At 48.9% G+C, this 21,019-nt stretch overlaps 1 protein-coding gene across 2 annotated transcripts in view; it reads right to left on the bottom strand.

Moving 5' to 3' along the window:
• Abca1 (ATP binding cassette subfamily A member 1) overlaps window positions 1-21,019 on the bottom strand; it is a 121,892-nt gene that overhangs the window by 23,188 nt on the left and 77,685 nt on the right. The window contains exons 19-31 of one of the 2 annotated variants that reach the window (XM_075967212.1): window positions 14,945-15,116; window positions 14,683-14,814; window positions 13,200-13,342; window positions 12,817-12,954; window positions 12,049-12,269; window positions 10,741-10,813; window positions 9,653-9,855; window positions 8,139-8,187; window positions 7,841-7,954; window positions 6,469-6,617; window positions 4,825-4,949; window positions 4,007-4,105; window positions 191-380 (exon numbers count right to left, since the gene is read on the bottom strand). In XM_075967212.1, the coding sequence (XP_075823327.1) occupies window positions 191-380; window positions 4,007-4,105; window positions 4,825-4,949; window positions 6,469-6,617; window positions 7,841-7,954; window positions 8,139-8,187; window positions 9,653-9,855; window positions 10,741-10,813; window positions 12,049-12,269; window positions 12,817-12,954; window positions 13,200-13,342; window positions 14,683-14,814; window positions 14,945-15,116 (1,808 nt within the window). Of the gene's footprint in view, window positions 1-190; window positions 381-4,006; window positions 4,106-4,824; window positions 4,950-6,468; window positions 6,618-7,840; window positions 7,955-8,138; window positions 8,188-9,652; window positions 9,856-10,634; window positions 10,714-10,740; window positions 10,814-12,048; window positions 12,270-12,816; window positions 12,955-13,199; window positions 13,343-14,682; window positions 14,815-14,944; window positions 15,117-21,019 lie in introns of both variants that reach the window. The other variant, XM_075967211.1, reaches the window with a different exon arrangement.

Genomic DNA, 21,019 nt, shown 5'->3' with positions numbered 1-21,019 from the left:
GGAAGCTGGGTCAGTGAGAGCTGGGTCGGTGAGAGTGGTATGACAGGCACTGGCACAGTGTAGTTCAAACCCCTCTCCCAGATCCCACTCATCTGTCTCAGGTAAGAGCAAGGCTGCAATCACCTATTCCTACCGCCTCATAAATGCCCCACCCTGAGCCACTTCTCAGTCATACCGACAGGGGACTCACCTGAGGAGGTGGCAGGCCCCCTGCCCCTGGGGGACACACAGGCAGCATCTTCTTGATTTTGTCACTGCTACACTGGCAGGTGGGTGAGGGGTTCTTCATCGTCCAGTTGCCATATTGGAAGAGGTCCATGATGGTCTGGGGAACTGGGGCAGTGGTCCAATCCTCCTCCCCCACCAAGCAAGGGGTATCTCTGTAAAAGGGGACACCAAGAGTTGTAGGCTCCCCTGAAAGGGGCCTGACTTCCCCAGATCCCTTTAGAACACAGGTTTGCTCTTTAGAAAGGGCCCATGTGCCCAGCCCCTACCATTTGAAAGAGACTAGGACTTCATTCTATTTGCTCTGGGGCAGCCTGGGAGGCTGGGCATCACAGAAGGCATGGGGAAATACAACATAAACAGGCTCCAGATGCTCAGAGTGAATGCTGTTCAACCCCACTATCCAACATCTGTTGACACAGCACACATGAAGGCCCACTACGTGCTACAGTGTTCTGCATCTCTGATAGTCTGTGTAAGCAATCCAAACCCTCCGCTTTCATGGGTTCTGCATGCCAGGACAACAAGTCTAATTTAACACAGCCCCAAATAAAGCAGAAACGGCAAGAGAGTATTTGAAGAGAAGAGATCACTGACGCTAAAGATCAAAAAAAAAAAAAAGAAACAGGAAAACATGCCAGCCAAAACACAAACAATAAGCTGGTAAAAGAATTGGAATGATGAGCTGGTAAGAGGGCTCGGTGGGTAAAGGTGCCTACAGCCAAACCTGAGTTCAATCCCTAGGTCCCATGTGGCAGAAGTTTCACTCTTCCTTCTACACATGTGCCATGACACACACGCACACCCACACTAAAATAAATAGACATAATTTTAAAAGAATTGGTGAGGAAGAACACTCCAAGCAGAAGTCATGGGAAGTCAGGCACAGTGGCCCTGTGAAGAAATGAGTCTTAGAGAGTTGATGAACAACAGGAAAATAGTGTGATGGGCTTTAAGATGGACTGATGAGTGAGAAGGGGGAGGGGGAGGGAAGGAGAGAGGAGTCATATGATACAGGCATGGGTAGGAGTTTGTATCTATGTATACGCTGGACATTTTGCAGAGAACGGCAAAACCCAATTTATGTCCTCCAATAAGTAGAGAATTGAGCTGAGAGGAGCAGGAACGCTTGCTCGCTGTGTGGAAAGCGAGGCCACAAGCATCCTCAGAGAGCGCGAGGCCCGCATCTCTGCCTAGAGCACTGGACTGTTTGGAGCGTGTCACGAGGCCCTTGTGTCTCAGGGTTCATTTTTTTCCCTACTAGTAAAGTATAAAATGACTTGTCATTTCTAATTTTTCTTCTAGATTTCCAATTTTCAAGATTCCACAATTTAAAATAGTTGCAATCTTTATTTTGAGTATGTGTGTTTATAAATACACACACAAGTGAAGAGCTTCTCCAAATGATTTATCATTTCCTCTCTGAGGCCTCTTAGCTAAGACATGTCCTTTTGAAACCCACACATAAAACCTTCAAAAGGCTGGCACAAACTAAAGTCCACAGAAAAAGCATTTTACTCAGATTTTCTACAGTCTTAACACTTTCCAAAAATCCTAAAATTTGAATTTCAGTATGAGCTGGCAGGGTGAAGCCCTTTCTTTCAGACTGCTTCAGAGAGTCCATGGCGCTCAAACAGCACACACATACCCTCTGATGCCATGGACAGGTATTTCTTTTATCTCTGTAGGTTAGCTGTCTGTCTCATAAGTTCTCTCTCCTGTAGATACAGCCTTTGCTGGAACCAATTCATGAATCCATATGGCTCAGTTCCTATCACCTTACCTCATCCTTCCTTCCTGCAAAGCCTGCACCCAGAATCCCACAGGTAGGGTGAAGTCAAGAAGAATCTGTGTCCTTCCCCACCCTCAGCATCTATTTATCTGTTCCCAATATTAGCTGCTGGATGTACCATCCAGTAAGAACTAACTGAAGTACAAAGAATACTTAGTAACTATCAACTATAATTTGAGTCTTCTATGTCTTACAAACACTCATAGGCTAAAGGCTTGGCCCCCAGATTGTGGTGCTATTGGGAGTTGGCGGAGTCCTTAAGCCACAGAGCCTAAGAGAAGGAAGTTATGTCATTGAGGACACATGTTAGATGCAGGGGTCCCTTCTGTGTGCTGTGACTACCATTAATGAATAAAGAACTGCCTTGGCCTGCTTATAGGGCAGAACTTAGGTAGGCAGGGAAAACTAGACTGAATGCTGGAAGGAAAAAGGCAGAGTCAGAGAGATGCCATGGAGCCGCCAGAATCAGACATGCCGAATCTTTGCCAGTAAGCCACTGCCACGTGGCGATATACAGATTTAATATAAATGGGTTAAATTAATATAAGAGTTAGCCAGTAAGAAGCTAGAGCTAAAAGGCCAAGCAGTAAGTTAATTAATACAGTTTCTGTGTGGTAATTTTGGGGCCAAGCTGGCCGGGTGGCAGGGATGAACAAGCAAACAAGTGGCTACCTCCACATGTTAAAAGGAAATATTGGGACCCCCCCAACCCTTCCTTGTCTCCTTTTGCTTCGTAGACTGGTTTTTATGATGTGAGCAGCTGTGTGCCACGCATATTCCCCATCATGTTTGACCCACCAGAGACCCCAAAACCCCAAAACACTGTAGGCAATCGACCATAGACTAAAACCTCTAAAAATCACCAAAAATTTTTGCTCCATGCAAGTTGCTTTTCTCCTGGCAAAACAGTAACTAACACATCATCTAACATGTGATGGTCTGAGTGAGAACAGCCCTGTGGGCTCTTATGTTTGAATACTTGATTCCCCAGTTGGTAAAACTATTTGGGAAGGATTAGGAGGTGTGGTCTTGTTGGAGGAGTTACGTCAAAAGATTCGTAACATTCAAAAGACTATGCTTCCTGTTTGTGGATGAGGATGCAAGCTGTCAGCAGCTGCTCCAGCATGTCCCCGCCTGCCTGCTGCCATGTTCTTCACTATGATGGTCACAGATTCCTCTATCCCTCTATCCACCCAAAACCCTTCCTTCTATGTGGTGTTTTATCACAGCAACAGAAAGGGAGCTAAAACAAACACTAATTAAGAGCTGATAAATACACAGAAACCATTCGTCTAGGAATCTGCTGGGTCTTGTATACATAGCCACCATGTTCAGTGCTCTGACACAAGATTGCCATCCTCCCCTTTGAGGCTTGGGATTCTAAATCTCCTTCTCTAGGTATCTATCACCTTGTCTCCCAGTTTCTTAGCTATCACTCTGTGGCTTTATGACCCCAGACAGAAATTCTGTTTGGACCTGCAAACTTGAAGTTACCTCCACCAGCCCCTTTCTCTCCCCATCATCTCTGCACTGGCTTCATTCAGCAGAGCTTCCTCACGCCTTGCTCCTTACAGACATACACAGTCCACTGCGCTGTGCGTATCATTGAGTTTACTTTCTTACTATTTAAAATTTGTCCTGAATGTCTGATCATAATGTGCAACTGAACAAAAAGAGAGTTGGGGCTGTTATAAAAGAAATCAGTCTGTCATCTTTTCAGGTTAAAGTGGAGATGAGCAAATCTATAAATTGCGCCCTCCTCCCCCTCCCCCGTCTACTCTCGTATTGAACTTGACTGGTGTGAAGAGTTAACAAATGCTGGTAATGATTTGTTATGAAGGATGTTAGAAGATTCTATTTGCTCCTAAATTCTTTGATAACTGCCTTGCCTTTTAAGATCAATTCTGACTAAAAGGCTAAACAATGGTGGTCACAATGTAAGAGGCGTTAGCACCAGAAAGAAAACGAGGTGGCTGAAGTGTTACTCACGGAATCGGGTCTCCTTCCATGCAACGGGTCCCGAAGCCTGGGTCTCTGGTCAGAGCGTTCAGGAGCTTCTGGGTGCCCGAGTCCCCTGGAGCATCATTACTGCAGGTACACGAGAGAGATCCACATCAGGAAGTTCACCCGAACAAGGATTCAGGGGTAGGAAAGGTTTCCTACAGAGCAACCTCAGCTAAGCACTTCCCAGAAAACAGGCTTTTAAACCAAAACAAGTAAAACACAGACGCCACCTGTGAGGAGCGTCATACATCTGGCATCATGGTAACATACGGTACCCCTAGTGGAACATGTACAAAGAGGTTACATGTGAAGATGTGCGTATACATACACACAAAGACATATGCAATTCGTGTGAAATAAAAAAAATGATTAAGGATCAGCATTTCAAAGCTACTTTGAAAATTATCTAATTGCCACAGACAGCTAGGACCTTCCAAGAACAGAGAGGCAGATTTTATTGACTATTTGTACGAACAGTTAAAAAGACCAAGAAAACAATGGGTCCAGGACACAAACACAGGCCATGATCTATAGCTATGGGCCATACTAGGTCATCAGCTAGAAAGGGGTCAAACAAACCTTTAAGTATAGAAAATGAAAGTGAGATAGAGGAAAAAAAATTACTAATTCACTATCTATATATGACTGCATACACATCACACACACACACACACACACACTCACACACACACCAGGAAGAGAGCAAGCCCCTATCTCAACCCTTTTCAAACTTCCCTCTATATCACGAACACTTTCATCTACAGACCTCCAGTGTAGGAGAACTAAAGAAATCAAACACATACCTGACAAACGTGTACTGTTCATTATACATCCAGGGCTGAAGTTCCAAGCTGGGGTACTTGCCAAAGGGTGGCACGATCAGGCTGAAGACCAGGGCAATGCAAACAAAGACAGCTGGCAGGACAATCTATAAACAGGCATTGGGAGGGGAAGGAACCACAGGACAAAAAAAAAAAAACAGTCAGAAATCTACACAGCGATGAGGGGCACAGGCAAGGCCCATGGCTGAATTCCACCAATATATTTTTGGCAGCTGGGAGGCAAAGGAGCCTGAAAATTATCCCTTTTCCTCCTTAGCATTTCCTAAAGTGGACAGAACAACCTGGGACTGTCACAGAGTAAAAAGCCACAATGACTAAATGTTAAGCCCTGCTCTTTCTTCCCTCTAAAGACTGAGAAAAACCAGGCTGGGTCATGGACTCAGCCAAAGGCTGAGAGAAACAGCCCTGGACCAGGAAACAGAAGACCCTGATCCTGGTTCTGTCTGTTCTGCAGGGGTTCCTATGTGACATCTGAATCTCTGAACGCTGAGAACACAGAACCAACTCTATAGCCATGTCCTCCCCCAGAAGGAGTGGCAGCCACGGTCTCCCCTATGAGCACCAGGAAAAAGCATTCTTATCTAAATCCTTCCTTGAAATTCTCCAAACTTTCTATATCCCTTCTTCAGATCTAACCAAAAGATCCTTTCATTCATTTCTGAGCAACTGACCCTTTACAACTTCAATGCTTCAATGATCACCCTGACTGTGATTGTGACTCGGTAGTAGTTTTCCTAGAATGTGCACATTCCTAGCCTCCATCTCCAGGGCCATAAGAAATCAAACAGGAACTGTGGTTTTAGCATTTCTGAGTTCCAATATAGAAAATTATCACTGGATGAATAATTCCACTGGGAAGTATTGTAGTGAGAATCAACTTATTTAATACCCCATCTCGTGGTTATTTGTGGAGCTATTTTCATTATCCCCATCTACAAACTAGAGCCCTATGGAACGGAGAAAAGTCAGCCAGTGGTCAATCAAGATCCAGGTTGGCTGGCTTCAAACTCACACTTTAAAGGAGTGCTGCCCAGGTGGTCTGCAGGGCAGACATGTTCTCTATGGTTCTTTGTTTTATATTGTGAAATAAATGTATTCCATTCTAACTGATCAAGCCGGCATGCAAACGACATACGGGAGCTGCGTGCAGTTACATCCTTAGCCTCATGCACATTGCACAGCAGTTACACACAATCAGAGAAATATACCATATTTCTAATAATAATAAGTGCACTATCAAGCACATCTCAGCAGGGCAGCTCCTGTGTTATGAGAATTAAATTTGCCCAACCAGTTTTTCTAAACTGTATCCCCTTTGATGGTATTCTTTGAATTTCCCCCATACATACATACTAATGTCAAACTCAATTATAAAAAAACTTCATTTTATCCTGATAACAACCACATATCGGGCCTTGTGTCCAGATGAACAAATTGAAGCGCAAGGAAATCGCTGGCCAGCAGATGACCAAATGGCAAGAAAACTGAATTAGTGTGGACATTGGTTAATCTGGTCCCAGTGTCTGTATCCTGACCAGAGTCGTACCCCACCTTCTCTGGCCCAAGAGTCTGCAGTCCATGAAGGCGGACACCAGCACATCTCACCTGAGCAAAGAACCCTTTCCGGCTCCGTCTGGCTATCAGCAACCTCTTCCACAGAAGGGCCACAAACTGCTGTTGGGTGAGTTTCCAGCCCTTCAGCTGGTAGGAGCCTTTGCCGTCCATCCCACTGAGCAGGTCCGTCTCCCTGGATTCTGTTGAGAAAAAATTATGGCGGGTCACCTTCAGTCTCACCTGTATCTGACTGACCTCGCTCTTTCCTCTGGAAACTTGGGCGAGTCATCTTGGAAACTGTGGATTGCAGCCTTCAGGGTACCACAGAAGTTAAGGGTTTTCATGAAAAAGCCATGTTTTTGAGAAAAAAGTTCTAGCTCAAAGTTCTATTCCTCAACATGCACACTTTCAGTCCTCATCTGACGAGCACAGAAACTTGAAAGGCCGTGAGACAACCAACGATGTGCTCACAAATAAGAGAAGCAAGCTGTTCCGATGGAATAAGTCGTCCTCAGTTCTTACATCCTATGAAGCGGGTCAGGTAGGCTGACACGCACGGGTAATTAGTCTCCTCCCTTTTATATGCTTGATAAAAAGTGGACAAATTAAAAACTTCTAAGTCCTGACAATGAAATATGAATGCCGAACAAAAATCCAGACCTATTTAGTCAGACTGCAGGACCAAATAATTTTCTGTACCTAAGAACCATGCATCCTTGTCTGAGACAAGTGACTCCTAAATGGGGTACTCAGTCTACAAATTTGTTTCATTTTGTAACTCCCTCTCCATCTCAAACATACATGAACGCAGTCATCCACAATATGTACGTTTACGAACACGACCTCCCCTTTGATTCCTTCGAGATCAACTGTCCATTTAATAATTCTCATTCAGGGGTTGGAGAGATGGCTCAGAGGTTAAGAGCACTGCCTGCTCTTCCAAAGGTCCTGAGTTCAATTCCCAGCAACCACATGGTGGCTCACAACCATCTGTAGTGAGATCTGGTGCCCTCTTCTGGCATGCAGGCATACATGCTAGCAGAACACTGTGTATATAATAAATAAATCTTTAAAAAAAATAATTCTCATCCAATGCCTAAAACACCAAAGGTGTGCAAGAAAGTGAGACCCTACAGAAATGGCAACAGATAAATGGGCTCAGAGCGTGGGGGGTCATCTTCTCATACCCACCTATGAAATTTTCCTATTTAATGGAGTGATAATGGTGGGCTTCTTCAGGTTTGACCAGACATGCCATATTGGGAAAGGGGCTTTCTCTCTCTCTCTCTCTCTCTCTTCTCTTTTCTTTGAATCTTTTTAGGATCTATGATCCTAGCCAAAGGCCATCAAAGAAATAGCCGAGACACACATAAAAGACAAATTCAAGTTCAAACAACAGAACAAAGATCTTGTCCGTTCATACCTGGGTCTATGTCAGAGTCATTTGGGTCTATAGCATCATCCTCAGTGAATGGGCGCAGACAGCTCTGCTTGTCCCCAAAGGCCCGCCTGTTTCGTCTCGCTGGCAAAGTACCATCTAAATGGGGCAAAGGAAGGAGTCCCACAGCTTATCAAACACATCAAACCTTCCCACAGCAAACCCATAAGCTAAGAATGAGACTGCACCAGACGGATGCAAAGGGAAGGCTACAACAGGGGCTAGCTTCAACAGCCTGCAGAAAGCCTACCCAAATAGCGCGCAGCCCACACATCCGGGTTACCTGAGGTCTCTGCATCCACCCCACTCTCTTCAGCCACTTTGAGGAATATCTGAAAAACCATAGCAGGAGACAATGTAAGCACCTACTTTACCAAAGAACTTACCACTCCCCGTATCAGGTTGTAAAATCCCACATCAAGCTCTTAAGACCAAGAAGGTGGAGGCCATATTTACCAACAACAATTTTATCAGAGCCACTGAAGGGAGAAGCTGTTTTGGACAGAAAACCTGTCTTCATGTGTGATAGCTACCAATGCAGACAATTCTTTCCAAAATAAAACAAACTTTATGAGGGAGATGTTGACCCAGAATGAGGCAAGTCGCTTTTATCTGTGGTCCTAGACCTCGGAGCAGGACCACATTGTGACGATTTATCCAAGAAATAATGGCCAAAGGGGAATAGGTTCCTTTTTACTAGAAATAAACACTATTTATAGATAGAGGAAATCTATCCGAGGTCACTGATTTCCAAACCTATCTACAGACTACGCTGCAGGAAGCATGCAACAGAAGTTGCATACAAAGTCACATCTCCAGAAATTTTGATTCAAAGGCACAGAGGGGAGCTTTAGAAATTTTACTGTCAGCACAGATGAGTCTGCTGCACAATCTACACCAGGTGCCAGCCAAGCCAGAAATGTTTACACCCCTTCTAGGCTTCAAGGCTTGTGAGGGTATGTCTCTAAAGAGAAGCATCGCTAGATAGTAAAGATAACCCGGGCTTTGATGTCCCAAAGCTAATTCATAATCCCAGATCAACTTCCTTCACTATTAATCCTCATCCTGCTATAATTATTACATGAGCTTTCAATGTCTAAAACTGAACACCATCAATGAAGTGACAATGGTGTACTGGCCACACTACGAGGCATGCCCACACCCAGGGGAGTTGGCCAACACAAATGGGTTCTGTTTTTGTATTTGTTTTTTTCTGAGAGAAAGAGAGAGAGAGAGAGAGAGAGAGAGAGAGAGAGAGAGAGAGAGAGAGAGAGAGAGAGAGAATATGAATTTGGATGGGTAGAGAGGTAGGAAGCAGGTCTGAAAGGAACTGGAAGAGGGGAATTAATATGCCCAAAATATATTTCTCCAAGAGTAAGTAAAAACATCATTTAAAAATATAAAATACAAAAACCAAAAATAATAAAATGAAAGAGGCCATGAATTTGAAGGAGAGCAGGAGTAATATATGGGAAGGTTTGGAGGGAGGGGGAGGAGGGGAGAAATGTTGTAAGTAAATTATAATCACAAAACTAAATAAACAGGATAAAAAAAAATCACCAGCACCTGGCTCCAGTGAACTAATATCAGCCATTTACTATATATGAGTGTTCACCATAGGTCACAACACTACTCACACCAGGGAGCAGTCCTGATACTTCTATTCACTGCTCTCTGGTACTACACTCTTACTGGGGCTGGCATTACCCAAACGTTAAAATCTTGGTAACCAACACTATAGCAGTCACGTTCCAAGTGTAGGCTGCCTCCCTGGCCTTGGGACTGTTGCCCGCTTACTTCTTCTAGGGTGGTCTCTGAGATGCCGTAACTGGAGATGCCCAGATCTGAGAGGCGATCGTCAATCTCGTGGAAGAGCTCCACGAAAGCTCCTTCCTTAGCAGCTTCGTATGGCAGCACATAAGTCAGTTCGTGGCCGATGTCTTCCACCAGCCGGGCTTCAGACACATGCTTCCTGATGAGGTTGGAGATAGCGGAGACATCTGTGGGGACAAGAGCGTGGCGCTACTTGGTCATCTCAGTTCTAAAGCAAGAGCCAGCAGTCCCTGCCTTCACCTTCTGCCTGCATCTCAGAAGCACTACGGAGACACCATATTCCTAAGATGCCAAAACCCATCATCCCGTTCGTCCTGGCCTGAAAACTCCAAGAGAGAAGAGACTGTCTCTAATTCTCCTTTATGTCACCAAAGCTGGGGGCACGTGTAGGTGCTGGGTATGAGCCAGAGATTGAAACCTTGTGTCTACTGTGTATGTACCAGGACTCTTCGATGGAAGAGGAATTTGTAAATCATAAAGACTCTGCTCTTCTGTAAACTTTCAGATAAGGCTATTCTTTATTTACTTCTGAAGATGGCTAATCAAACAGTTTATAAGAGCAGAACTCTTCCTGCATAAATCCAGCTGTTGGGACCGGGTAGAGACAGCCAGCTCGGTATTTTTATTCCATATGCCACTGGTGATTCTGGTCCCTCATAGGCACTGCTCGAGGGAAATGGAAATGCTATTCTTCATCTCCTAGGCTCTCACATTTCTTATATGTTGAGTTCAACTCCCTTCCTGCTGGCTTGGCCCTCCAACATCTCATCCAGGAACCACTCCTCCCAAGGCATTCCCCAGACTCCCGGTCACCTCAGTTCTCTAGGATATTGCCCTTCCAGCCCCGAGACCAAGCCCCATGCTCCCAAGCAAGCGTTAGGCCAAGCCACCACCAAGCTGCGTTCACTCCCTCTGCCACCCGGTCCAGCCCAGCCCAGCAGCAAACCTTGAGTCAGCGCCACCAGCCTCTGCACCTCTCCTCCTCCGCCTCCACTCTGCCCAGCTGCGGGGAGCTCAGGCACCACCTGAATAAGAAACCCCAGAGTCCTTACCGATGGTCAGCGTGTCACTTTCATGGTCGCTGCCCAGGCCAGCATCAGAACTGCTCTGAGAAACACTGTCCTCCTGATGGCAAAGAAGGAGGTGAGAACGGGTCAGGGGGCGAGCCGGGTATAGACACCACCACCTTTGAGGGAGAGAGCATCCAGGAAGTTCTACTGACGACAGCCAGAGCAGAAAGCTTGCCCTGCAAAGTATGCAGCTGGCAGCCATGTTTCAGAGGTCCCTGCTATGGGGTGTGGGTGCTATGTGTGTTCTTAGCCTGACTGACTACGGTAAAAGAGGTCAGCACACTGACAGTCAACAGAACTGTGTGACATTAGATCAATGCTGCCATGGGACATTTGCCCACAGTCCCAGCAAGGGATTTACCTGACCACTTATCTAGTTTCATGTTTCCCAATGGTAATACGCATTCAGTTGCTCAGGCACCCTTCTTAACATGCAGATACGGATTCAGTCATTCTGAACAACGAGGCTCAGGTCAGGTCACCACGTTTCTACCAAATTCCCAGTGGAGCCTGATGTCGCCAGTCCTCAGAACTCACCTGAGTAAGTGAATAAGGAGGCTCCAGCTACAAGGAGAGTTAAGTAGCTAAGAGTTTAAAGCTGGAGGCAGGGCTCAGGTAGGTGGTATGGTTTGATTACATGTAGAAATCTCAAAAGAGAAGCAAACCAGATCCAGGGTCCTAGTCCTGACCATGATGTACTTGCTGGCAGACCCTGACTACACTACAGACTCCTATAAGGCTCACCTGCTTCATCTGAGACTATAAGCATAATGCTGTCTTCCCTGCATCACTCTATATGTTGAGATGAAGATGTGGAAAAAATATTAGAACGAAAGTGGACTATTACCATTACTGTCTCTTAAACCCACATGTTAAACATGTGGTAAGGCTGTGTATAGTAGATATTCGATGCTTCATAGTTTCAAAGTTAGGGTCAATGAGATTTAAAGGCAATAAGCAAGAATGGCAGGGCATTTTGAAGCCAAGGCTCTTCTTACCTCCTGGCAAGTCTCTTTCCTTTGACAGAATAAAGCCCTCAAAGAACTTTCTCCATCACCCAGGGTTAGTACCAGAGGGAAACTAGAAAGGGCTGCAACAGAACTAGCGGTCGGAACAGCGGTCTCCCGGGCCTTCCACGCGGGAGCTGTGATGCATTACAAAAGGCTCGCAAAGCAAGAGGAATGCCGCCACATCGTGGCAACGCAGGGCACGGATGCACAAGCCGTCTAAGCCAACAAGCCCTAGCTGCCTAGTCCCCACAACCAGCTGAGCACCAAGATTGCCGCTCACCTTTTTCAGACATGACACAGTGCTGCTACTGTTCCTGCAGGAACTGAGAGACGATTCCACGTCTTTCTTGACCAGGGTCAGGTAGTAACCTGTTCCCAGCTGGTTCTTCAGAAAGAGGGAGGAGCCCACACAGCACAGTTTCCCGTGGGAAATGATGGCAATTCTGTCCCCCAGGATGTCAGCTTCATCCATGTGGTGTGTAGACAAGATAATGGTGCGGCCTGCCAGGCACAAACACAAGGAGATGTGACCGTGGGGCCTGTCGGTTCTCACTGATCATAATGGCAGGGACAACAGAGATGTCACGTATGAGAAGGATCTCGGGGAGGCCCTTAACCTCTGTAGGCGTGACCCCAGGATGGCAAAGCTTGCAGTATAGCTGTTGCATTGTTACAGAAAGGGGGGTAATATCTTTCTGGGAACCTGTCCCACTGAATGGGCTAAGAGGCTTACAGACATTCCCTTAGTCAGGGCAAAACAAACAAGAACACAGACTCTGTGCTCATGAGTCTTAGACTACAGCACAGCGTAACTACACACGTGTGCCTATGCCCTTTCTGCTCTCCAGGTCGACCCTTAAATAACGAAACATAAGCTTTAAGTATCACACAAACCAGGCCTTCTCCCTCCCCCAGGACAGGCCCTGAGTAAGGAGGTGCCATACTTTTCTTGAGAAGCAATTCTGTTACCCTAACAAAAACAACTACAACACTCAAAAGCCACCCTACACCCCAGCTTCATGACCGGAAATAAATAAAGAGTGTGTACCTTGTCGATACTTCAGCAGGAGCTCCCATATTCCCCTGCGAGAATAAGGGTCCACACCTGCTGTGGGTTCATCCAGAATGACAACCTTGGATCCACCCACAAAGGCCAAGGCCACAGACAGTTTCCTCTGCATCCCACCTAGAAAACAGAGCAGAGCACAACCTCACATGGTGAGCGGGGATGCGAGGTGGTGGTGGGGGTGGGGGTGAGAGATGGATGCAGGCATTCAGCTGGAGACAGAGCATGGAGAGGACAGGCTACCATGATCTGGAGACACAGACGGGGGACAGGCGACTGGGACCACCCACCCAGTCTTGGACCCTGGGGTCTTTTTCTGGAGGAGGAAGGAAAGGAAGATGGAGAAGGAAAGTCCCGGGGCTCACCTGAGAGCTGGTTGGTTTTGCTCTTCAGCTTGCTGGGGGGTAAGCCGACATCCAGGGCCATCTGCTCCATTTCTGCTTTCACGTGCTTCTCCGAGAGCCCCTTCAGGCGGGCGTAGAACCAGATGTGCTCTTCGACGGTCAGCCTGGGGGACAGAGGGGTAGGTCAGCCTGGGGGACAGAGGGGTAGGTCAGCCCTGGGGGACAGAGGGGTAGGTCAGCCTGGGGGACAGAGGGGTAGGTCAGCCTGGGGGACAGAGGGGTAGGTCAGCCCTGGGGGACAGAGGGGTAGGTCAGCCTGGGGGACAGAGGGGTAGGTCAGCCCTGGAGGACAGAGGGTAGGTCAGCCCTGGGGGACAGAGGGGTAGGTCAGCCCTGGGGGACAGAGGGGTAGGTCAGCCCTGGGGGACAGAGGGGTAGGTCAGCCCTGGGGGACAGAGGGGTAGGTCAGCCCTGGGGGACAGAGGGGTAGGTCAGCCTGGGGGACAGAGGGGTAGGTCAGCCTGGGGGACAGAGGGGTAGGTCAGCCTGGGGGACAGAGGGGTAGGTCAGCCCTGGGGGACAGAGGGGTAGGTCAGCCTAGGGGACAGAGGGTAGGTCAGCCCTGGGGGACAGAGGGGTAGGTCAGCCCTGGGGGACAGAGGGGTAGGTCAGCCCTGGGGGACAGAGGGGTAGGCCAGCCCTGGGGGACAGAGGGGTAGGTCAGCCCTGGGGGACAGAGGGGTAGGTCAGCCTGGGGGACAGAGGGGTAGGTCAGCCTGGGGGACAGAGGGGTAGGTCAGCCCTGGGGGACAGAGGGGTAGGTCAGCCCTGGGGGACAGAGGGGTAGGCCAGCCCTGGGGGACAGAGGGGTAGGTCAGCCTGGGGGACAGAGGGGTAGGTCAGCCTGGGGGACAGAGGGGTAGGTCAGCCCTGGGTTCTGCAGGATGTATGTCCCCTGCCTGTTTTCCTTCTCTTCCACCTCGTCCTTGCCTTTGAAAAATAGTCAGTTTCTAGAAACAGTGACCAGAAGGAAGAATTCAGGGTACACAGATAATGGGCCATCATAGGAACTGCTTGGGAGATAATGGATCGTTTAAATCCTATTCCTTGCAGGCCTGGTCACAGAGCTTCTTAGAGTTAAAACTTGAAATCCCAGCTCCTCAGATGGTTCTCACTTCACTGTTCTGTTAACCAAGTTGGCTCAGGATTCACTTGGAGTCAATGACCCTCAACGGGTCTCAAGGTCTGAGTCTAAGGAAAGGGAGAACCCTGGGAAGCCCAGAAGCCCAAGTAACTGGATTTAGATAAGAGAACATTAAGACAACTTCACCTCCTTTTTCCTCTGAAATCAAAAGGTAACTTGGCCACCTTGGGCCATGAGAGGTAAGACCTTCTACCTTGCACCCCAAGAAGGGAAATTCTTGAGTACCACTCTACTGAGAACACCAGGACTCCCAGGTCACACACCGGAAAGGGTGGCGCTCTGTACGCTTCTGCTACTCACATGTCAAACAACACATTATGCTGGGGGCAGACGCCCAGGTTCTGCCGGATGGAGCTCATCTCAGAGCGAATGTCCTTGCCCAGAATGTAGGCAGTGCCAGAAGTTGGGGGGAACAACCCAGTGAGGATTGACCTGAAGGCGAGAGGAACAAATTCAAGAGCCAGGTAGACGCAGCCTCACCTCTCCTCAGTGGCCTTAGGTCTACATTTCTAAGCCAGGGTTTCCGGCAGCAGATCTTGTGAGAGCCACGCCCTTTTCTTACATGGTGGTGGTCTTCCCTGCTCCATTGTGACCCAGGAAGGAAGTGATCTGGCCCTCGTAAAAATTGAGCGCCAAGCCATCCACAGCCACCTTCATGCCATCTCGGTAAACCTTCACCAGGTTCTGAATGGACACACCCAGCCTCAGGTGAGTGGGTTCCTCCTCCATGCAGACTGTGACAGAAGAAAAGAGACAGAGGTGAACCCGCAGGACTCACTGACCTGACCAGCAGAGTGACCAAATACGAAAGTCAGTGCTTAGACCTTCAGGACCAGCTTCTCTCCCTGCGCAACCTCTAATGCTGCACAGACACAGAAGATAAAATAATTAAAGCCCTTCAGGGCATGCGTGTTGATGGAAGGGATGAACTTAGAACACTAGTCTGTTAATAAAAATGGGCTGCACAGATGATTAAAATGCAGGGTGCCAACTGTCATTTTAAAATACATAGCTAAAAGTGTCACTGATGCTCATACCATAGAATACTCCTCAGTAAGAAAAGGCAACAAACTATTAAAATGCATCATAACGGATGTCAAAAGGATTATACTGAGTGAGGAAAAGATCCACTCTCAAAACTTGCCTATTACCCAGTTACATCTCCATAATATCCAGGAAATAACAAAACTGTAAGGGTCAGGAAGAAATGAACGATTAACAGACGTCAGAAAAAAGCAGAAGGGAGAACTAGCCAGGACTGTTATGCAGTATCAAGAGAAAACTCTGGAGTGACGAAACAGTTCTGCATCTTGACTGATAAGACAGAACACAAATCTACACACATGATCAAATTTCCCAGATCTCAAAACCAAGTGTGAGATGAGGAATCGAATGATCTGTGAACTACACCAATGCCAGCTTCAAACTATCCTTCTGTTTTAGGTTTGGGAACTACACTTGAGTTATGCACGGCGTTACTACCTGGGGGGAACCCATGAAGAGTTTAAAGGAACCCCCCACATGCTTGTCTGGCAACGCCTTGTGAGTCTATTATTGTTAAATAAGCAGAGTCCTTTGTGTGGCTGGGTGGTTGTTCAGGAATGGGAGCAACTGAGGGCTGAGAACAGACAGGCAGCCTAGGGAAGGGGATGCTGGGCCAGAGGCTGAAGAGCAGGAATGAAAGAGTTTGAAAGTCAGGCAAGTGAGTGGGAGAAAAGGCTGCTGTAGTAATAGGGAGCGGCGGCAGGGCTGCGTCCCCAAATCCCCAGCCACCTGGCTCGGCTAGCTTATGCCCCAAAATAATTACACAGATACTGTATTCTTTTAAACACTGCTTGGCCCTTAGCTCTAGCCCTTACTGGCTAATTCTGATATCCCAATCAACCCATCTCTAACAATCTGTGAGCACCGGTCTTACCGGGAAGATTCTAGCCTAAGTCCATCCTGGGTCGGAGCTGGGGCATGGCGTGTGTCTGCCTGGGAGCGGGTAGCATGGCGTCTCTCCTGCGTCTGCTCCAGAGAGCAGAGCTGTGGAGTCTGAGCTCACTTCCTCTTCCTCCCAGCGTTCTGTTCTGTTTACTCCACCCACCTAAGGGTGGGCCTATCCAATGGGCCTAGCAGTTTCTTTATTGCTTAGCCAATGAAATCAACAGATTGATATATGACACTCCCACATCAGGCTGCACTGTGGGAGGAAGCCCTGTAGACAAGATCTGGATGTGGAAGAACACGACATGGTCCAGGCACACAGGGAGAGGTACTGAAGGAGAAGAGAACAGCGGGGAAAGGAGCAGGACAGTGCATGGGGCACCACATGAAGGACACCGTCTTTAACCATCGGAGACCCAAAGAAGGGGACAGAAGAGAAACCTATGACAGCATAGGAAGGAAGGTCTATTGACAATGTAGGGAAAGCAGATCTACTGATGGTGCAGGGGAGAAGCAGATCTACTGACAGTGCAGGGGAGAAGTGGATCTACTGATGGTGCAGGGGAGAAGCGGATCTACTGACGGTGTAGGGGAGAAGTGGATCTACTGATGGTGGAGGGGAGAAGCAGATCTACTGACAGTGCAGGGGAGAAGTGGATCTACTGATGGTGCAGGGGAGAAGTGGATCTACTGACGGTGTAGGGGAGAAGTGGATCTACTGACGGTGTAGGGGAGAAGTGGATCTACTGACGGTGCAGGGGAGAAGCGGATCTACTGACGGTGTAGGGGAGAAGTGGATCTACTGACGGTGTAGGGGAGAAGCAGATCTACTGACGGTGTAGGGGAGAAGTGGATCTACTGACGGTGTAGGGGAGAAGTGGATCTACTGACGGTGTAGGGGAGAAGTGGATCTACTGACGGTGTAGGGGAGAAGTGGATCTACTGATGGTGGAGGGGAGAAGTGGATCTACTGACGGTGTAGGGGAGAAGCAGATCTACTGACGGTGTAGGGGAGAAGTGGATCTACTGACGGTGTAGGGGAGAAGTGGATCTACTGACGGTGTAGGGGAGAAGTGGATCTACTGACGGTGTAGGGGAGAAGTGGATCTACTGATGGTGGAGGGGAGAAGTGGATCTACTGACGGTGTAGGGGAGAAGCAGATCTACTGACAGTGCAGGGGAGAAGCAGATCTACTGATGGTGCAGGGGAGAAGTGGATCTACTGACAGTGTAGGGGAGAAGTGGATCTACTGACGGTGTAGGGGAGAAGCAGATCTACTGACAGTGCAGGGGAGAAGTGGATCTACTGATGGTGCAGGGGAGAAGCGGATCTACTGACGGTGTAGGGGAGAAGTGGATCTACTGATGGTGGAGGGGAGAAGCAGATCTACTGACAGTGCAGGGGAGAAGTGGATCTACTGACGGTGTAGGGGAGAAGTGGATCTACTGACGGTGTAGGGGAGAAGTGGATCTACTGACGGTGTAGGGGAGAAGTGGATCTACTGACGGTGTAGGGGAGAAGCGGATCTACTGACGGTGTAGGGGAGAAGTGGATCTACTGACGGTGTAGGGGAGAAGTGGATCTACTGACGGTGTAGGGGAGAAGTGGATCTACTGACGGTGTAGGGGAGAAGCAGATCTACTGACGGTGTAGGGGAGAAGTGGATCTACTGACGGTGTAGGGGAGAAGTGGATCTACTGACGGTGTAGGGGAGAAGCGGATCTACTGACGGTGTAGGGGAGAAGCGGATCTACTGACAGTGCAGGGGAGAAGCAGATCTACTGACAGTGCAGGGGAGAAGCGGATCTACTGACGGTGTAGGGGAGAAGCGGATCTACTGACGGTGTAGGGGAGAAGCAGATCTACTGACGGTGTAGGGGAGAAGCAGATCTACTGACGGTGTAGGGGAGAAGCGGATCTACTGACGGTGTAGGGGAGAAGCAGATCTACTGACAGTGCAGGGGAGAAGCAGATCTACTGACGGTGTAGGGGAGAAGTGGATCTACTGACGGTGTAGGGGAGAAGTGGATCTACTGACGGTGTAGGGGAGAAGCAGATCTACTGACAGTGCAGGGGAGAAGCAGATCTACTGACGGTGTAGGGGAGAAGTGGATCTACTGACGGTGTAGGGGAGAAGTGGATCTACTGACGGTGTAGGGGAGAAGCAGATCTACTGACGGTGTAGGGGAGAAGTGGATCTACTGATGGTGGAGGGGAGAAGTGGATCTACTGACGGTGTAGGGGAGAAGTGGATCTACTGACGGTGTAGGGGAGAAGTGGATCTACTGACGGTGTAGGGGAGAAGTGGATCTACTGACGGTGTAGGGGAGAAGCAGATCTACTGATGGTGTAGGGGAGAAGTGGATCTACTGACGGTGTAGGGGAGAAGTGGATCTACTGACGGTGTAGGGGAGAAGCAGATCTACTGACGGTGTAGGGGAGAAGTGGATCTACTGACGGTGTAGGGGAGAAGCAGATCTACTGACGGTGTAGGGGAGAAGTGGATCTACTGACGGTGTAGGGGAGAAGTGGATCTACTGACGGTGTAGGGGAGAAGCGGATCTACTGACGGTGTAGGGGAGAAGCGGATCTACTGACAGTGCAGGGGAGAAGCAGATCTACTGACAGTGCAGGGGAGAAGCGGATCTACTGACGGTGTAGGGGAGAAGCGGATCTACTGACGGTGTAGGGGAGAAGTGGATCTACTGACGGTGTAGGGGAGAAGTGGATCTACTGACGGTGTAGGGGAGAAGCGGATCTACTGACGGTGTAGGGGAGAAGCGGATCTACTGACAGTGCAGGGGAGAAGCAGATCTACTGACAGTGCAGGGGAGAAGCGGATCTACTGACGGTGTAGGGGAGAAGCGGATCTACTGACGGTGTAGGGGAGAAGTGGATCTACTGACGGTGTAGGGGAGAAGTGGATCTACTGACGGTGTAGGCGAGAAGCAGATCTACTGACGGTGTAGGGGAGAAGCGGATCTACTGACGGTGTAGGGGAGAAGCAGATCTACTGACGGTGTAGGGGAGAAGCAGATCTACTGACGGTGTAGGGGAGAAGCAGATCTACTGACGGTGTAGGGGAGAAGCAGATCTACTGACGGTGTAGGGGAGAAGCAGATCTACTGACGGTGTAGGGGAGAAGCGGATCTACTGACGGTGTAGGGGAGAAGCAGATCTACTGACAGTGCAGGGGAGAAGCAGATCTACTGACGGTGTAGGGGAGAAGTGGATCTACTGACGGTGTAGGGGAGAAGTGGATCTACTGACGGTGTAGGGGAGAAGCAGATCTACTGACAGTGCAGGGGAGAAGCAGATCTACTGACGGTGTAGGGGAGAAGTGGATCTACTGACGGTGTAGGGGAGAAGTGGATCTACTGACGGTGTAGGGGAGAAGCAGATCTACTGACGGTGTAGGGGAGAAGTGGATCTACTGATGGTGGAGGGGAGAAGTGGATCTACTGACGGTGTAGGGGAGAAGTGGATCTACTGACGGTGTAGGGGAGAAGTGGATCTACTGACGGTGTAGGGGAGAAGTGGATCTACTGACGGTGTAGGGGAGAAGCAGATCTACTGATGGTGTAGGGGAGAAGTGGATCTACTGACGGTGTAGGGGAGAAGTGGATCTACTGACGGTGTAGGGGAGAAGCAGATCTACTGACGGTGTAGGGGAGAAGTGGATCTACTGACGGTGTAGGGGAGAAGTGGATCTACTGACGGTGTAGGGGAGAAGCGGATCTACTGACGGTGTAGGGGAGAAGTGGATCTACTGACGGTGTAGGGGAGAAGTGGATCTACTGACGGTGTAGGGGAGAAGTGGATCTACTGACGGTGTAGGGGAGAAGCAGATCTACTGACGGTGTAGGGGAGAAGTGGATCTACTGACGGTGTAGGGGAGAAGTGGATCTACTGACGGTGTAGGGGAGAAGCGGATCTACTGACGGTGTAGGGGAGAAGCGGATCTACTGACAGTGCAGGGGAGAAGCAGATCTACTGACAGTGCAGGGGAGAAGCGGATCTACTGACGGTGTAGGGGAGAAGCGGATCTACTGACGGTGTAGGGGAGAAGTGGATCTACTGACGGTGTAGGGGAGAAGCGGATCTACTGACGGTGTAGGGGAGAAGCGGATCTACTGACGGTGTAGGGGAGAAGCGGATCTACTGACAGTGCAGGGGAGAAGCAGATCTACTGACAGTGCAGGGGAGAAGCGGATCTACTGACGGTGTAGGGGAGAAGCGGATCTACTGACGGTGTAGGGGAGAAGTGGATCTACTGACGGTGTAGGGGAGAAGTGGATCTACTGACGGTGTAGGCGAGAAGCAGATCTACTGACGGTGTAGGGGAGAAGCGGATCTACTGACGGTGTAGGGGAGAAGCAGATCTACTGACGGTGTAGGGGAGAAGCAGATCTACTGACGGTGTAGGGGAGAAGCAGATCTACTGACGGTGTAGGGGAGAAGCGGATCTACTGACGGTGTAGGGGAGAAGCAGATCTACTGACAGTGCAGGGGAGAAGCAGATCTACTGACGGTGTAGGGGAGAAGTGGATCTACTGACGGTGTAGGGGAGAAGTGGATCTACTGACGGTGTAGGGGAGAAGCAGATCTACTGACAGTGCAGGGGAGAAGCAGATCTACTGACGGTGTAGGGGAGAAGTGGATCTACTGACGGTGTAGGGGAGAAGTGGATCTACTGACGGTGTAGGG

The sequence above is a fragment of the Microtus pennsylvanicus genome, chromosome 3 (genome assembly GCF_037038515.1).
Source record: "Microtus pennsylvanicus isolate mMicPen1 chromosome 3, mMicPen1.hap1, whole genome shotgun sequence".
Taxonomy (NCBI): domain Eukaryota; kingdom Metazoa; phylum Chordata; class Mammalia; order Rodentia; family Cricetidae; genus Microtus; species Microtus pennsylvanicus.
The sequence above is the reverse complement of the archived record's forward strand: the minus strand, read 5'-3'. Positions and strand labels throughout refer to the sequence as shown.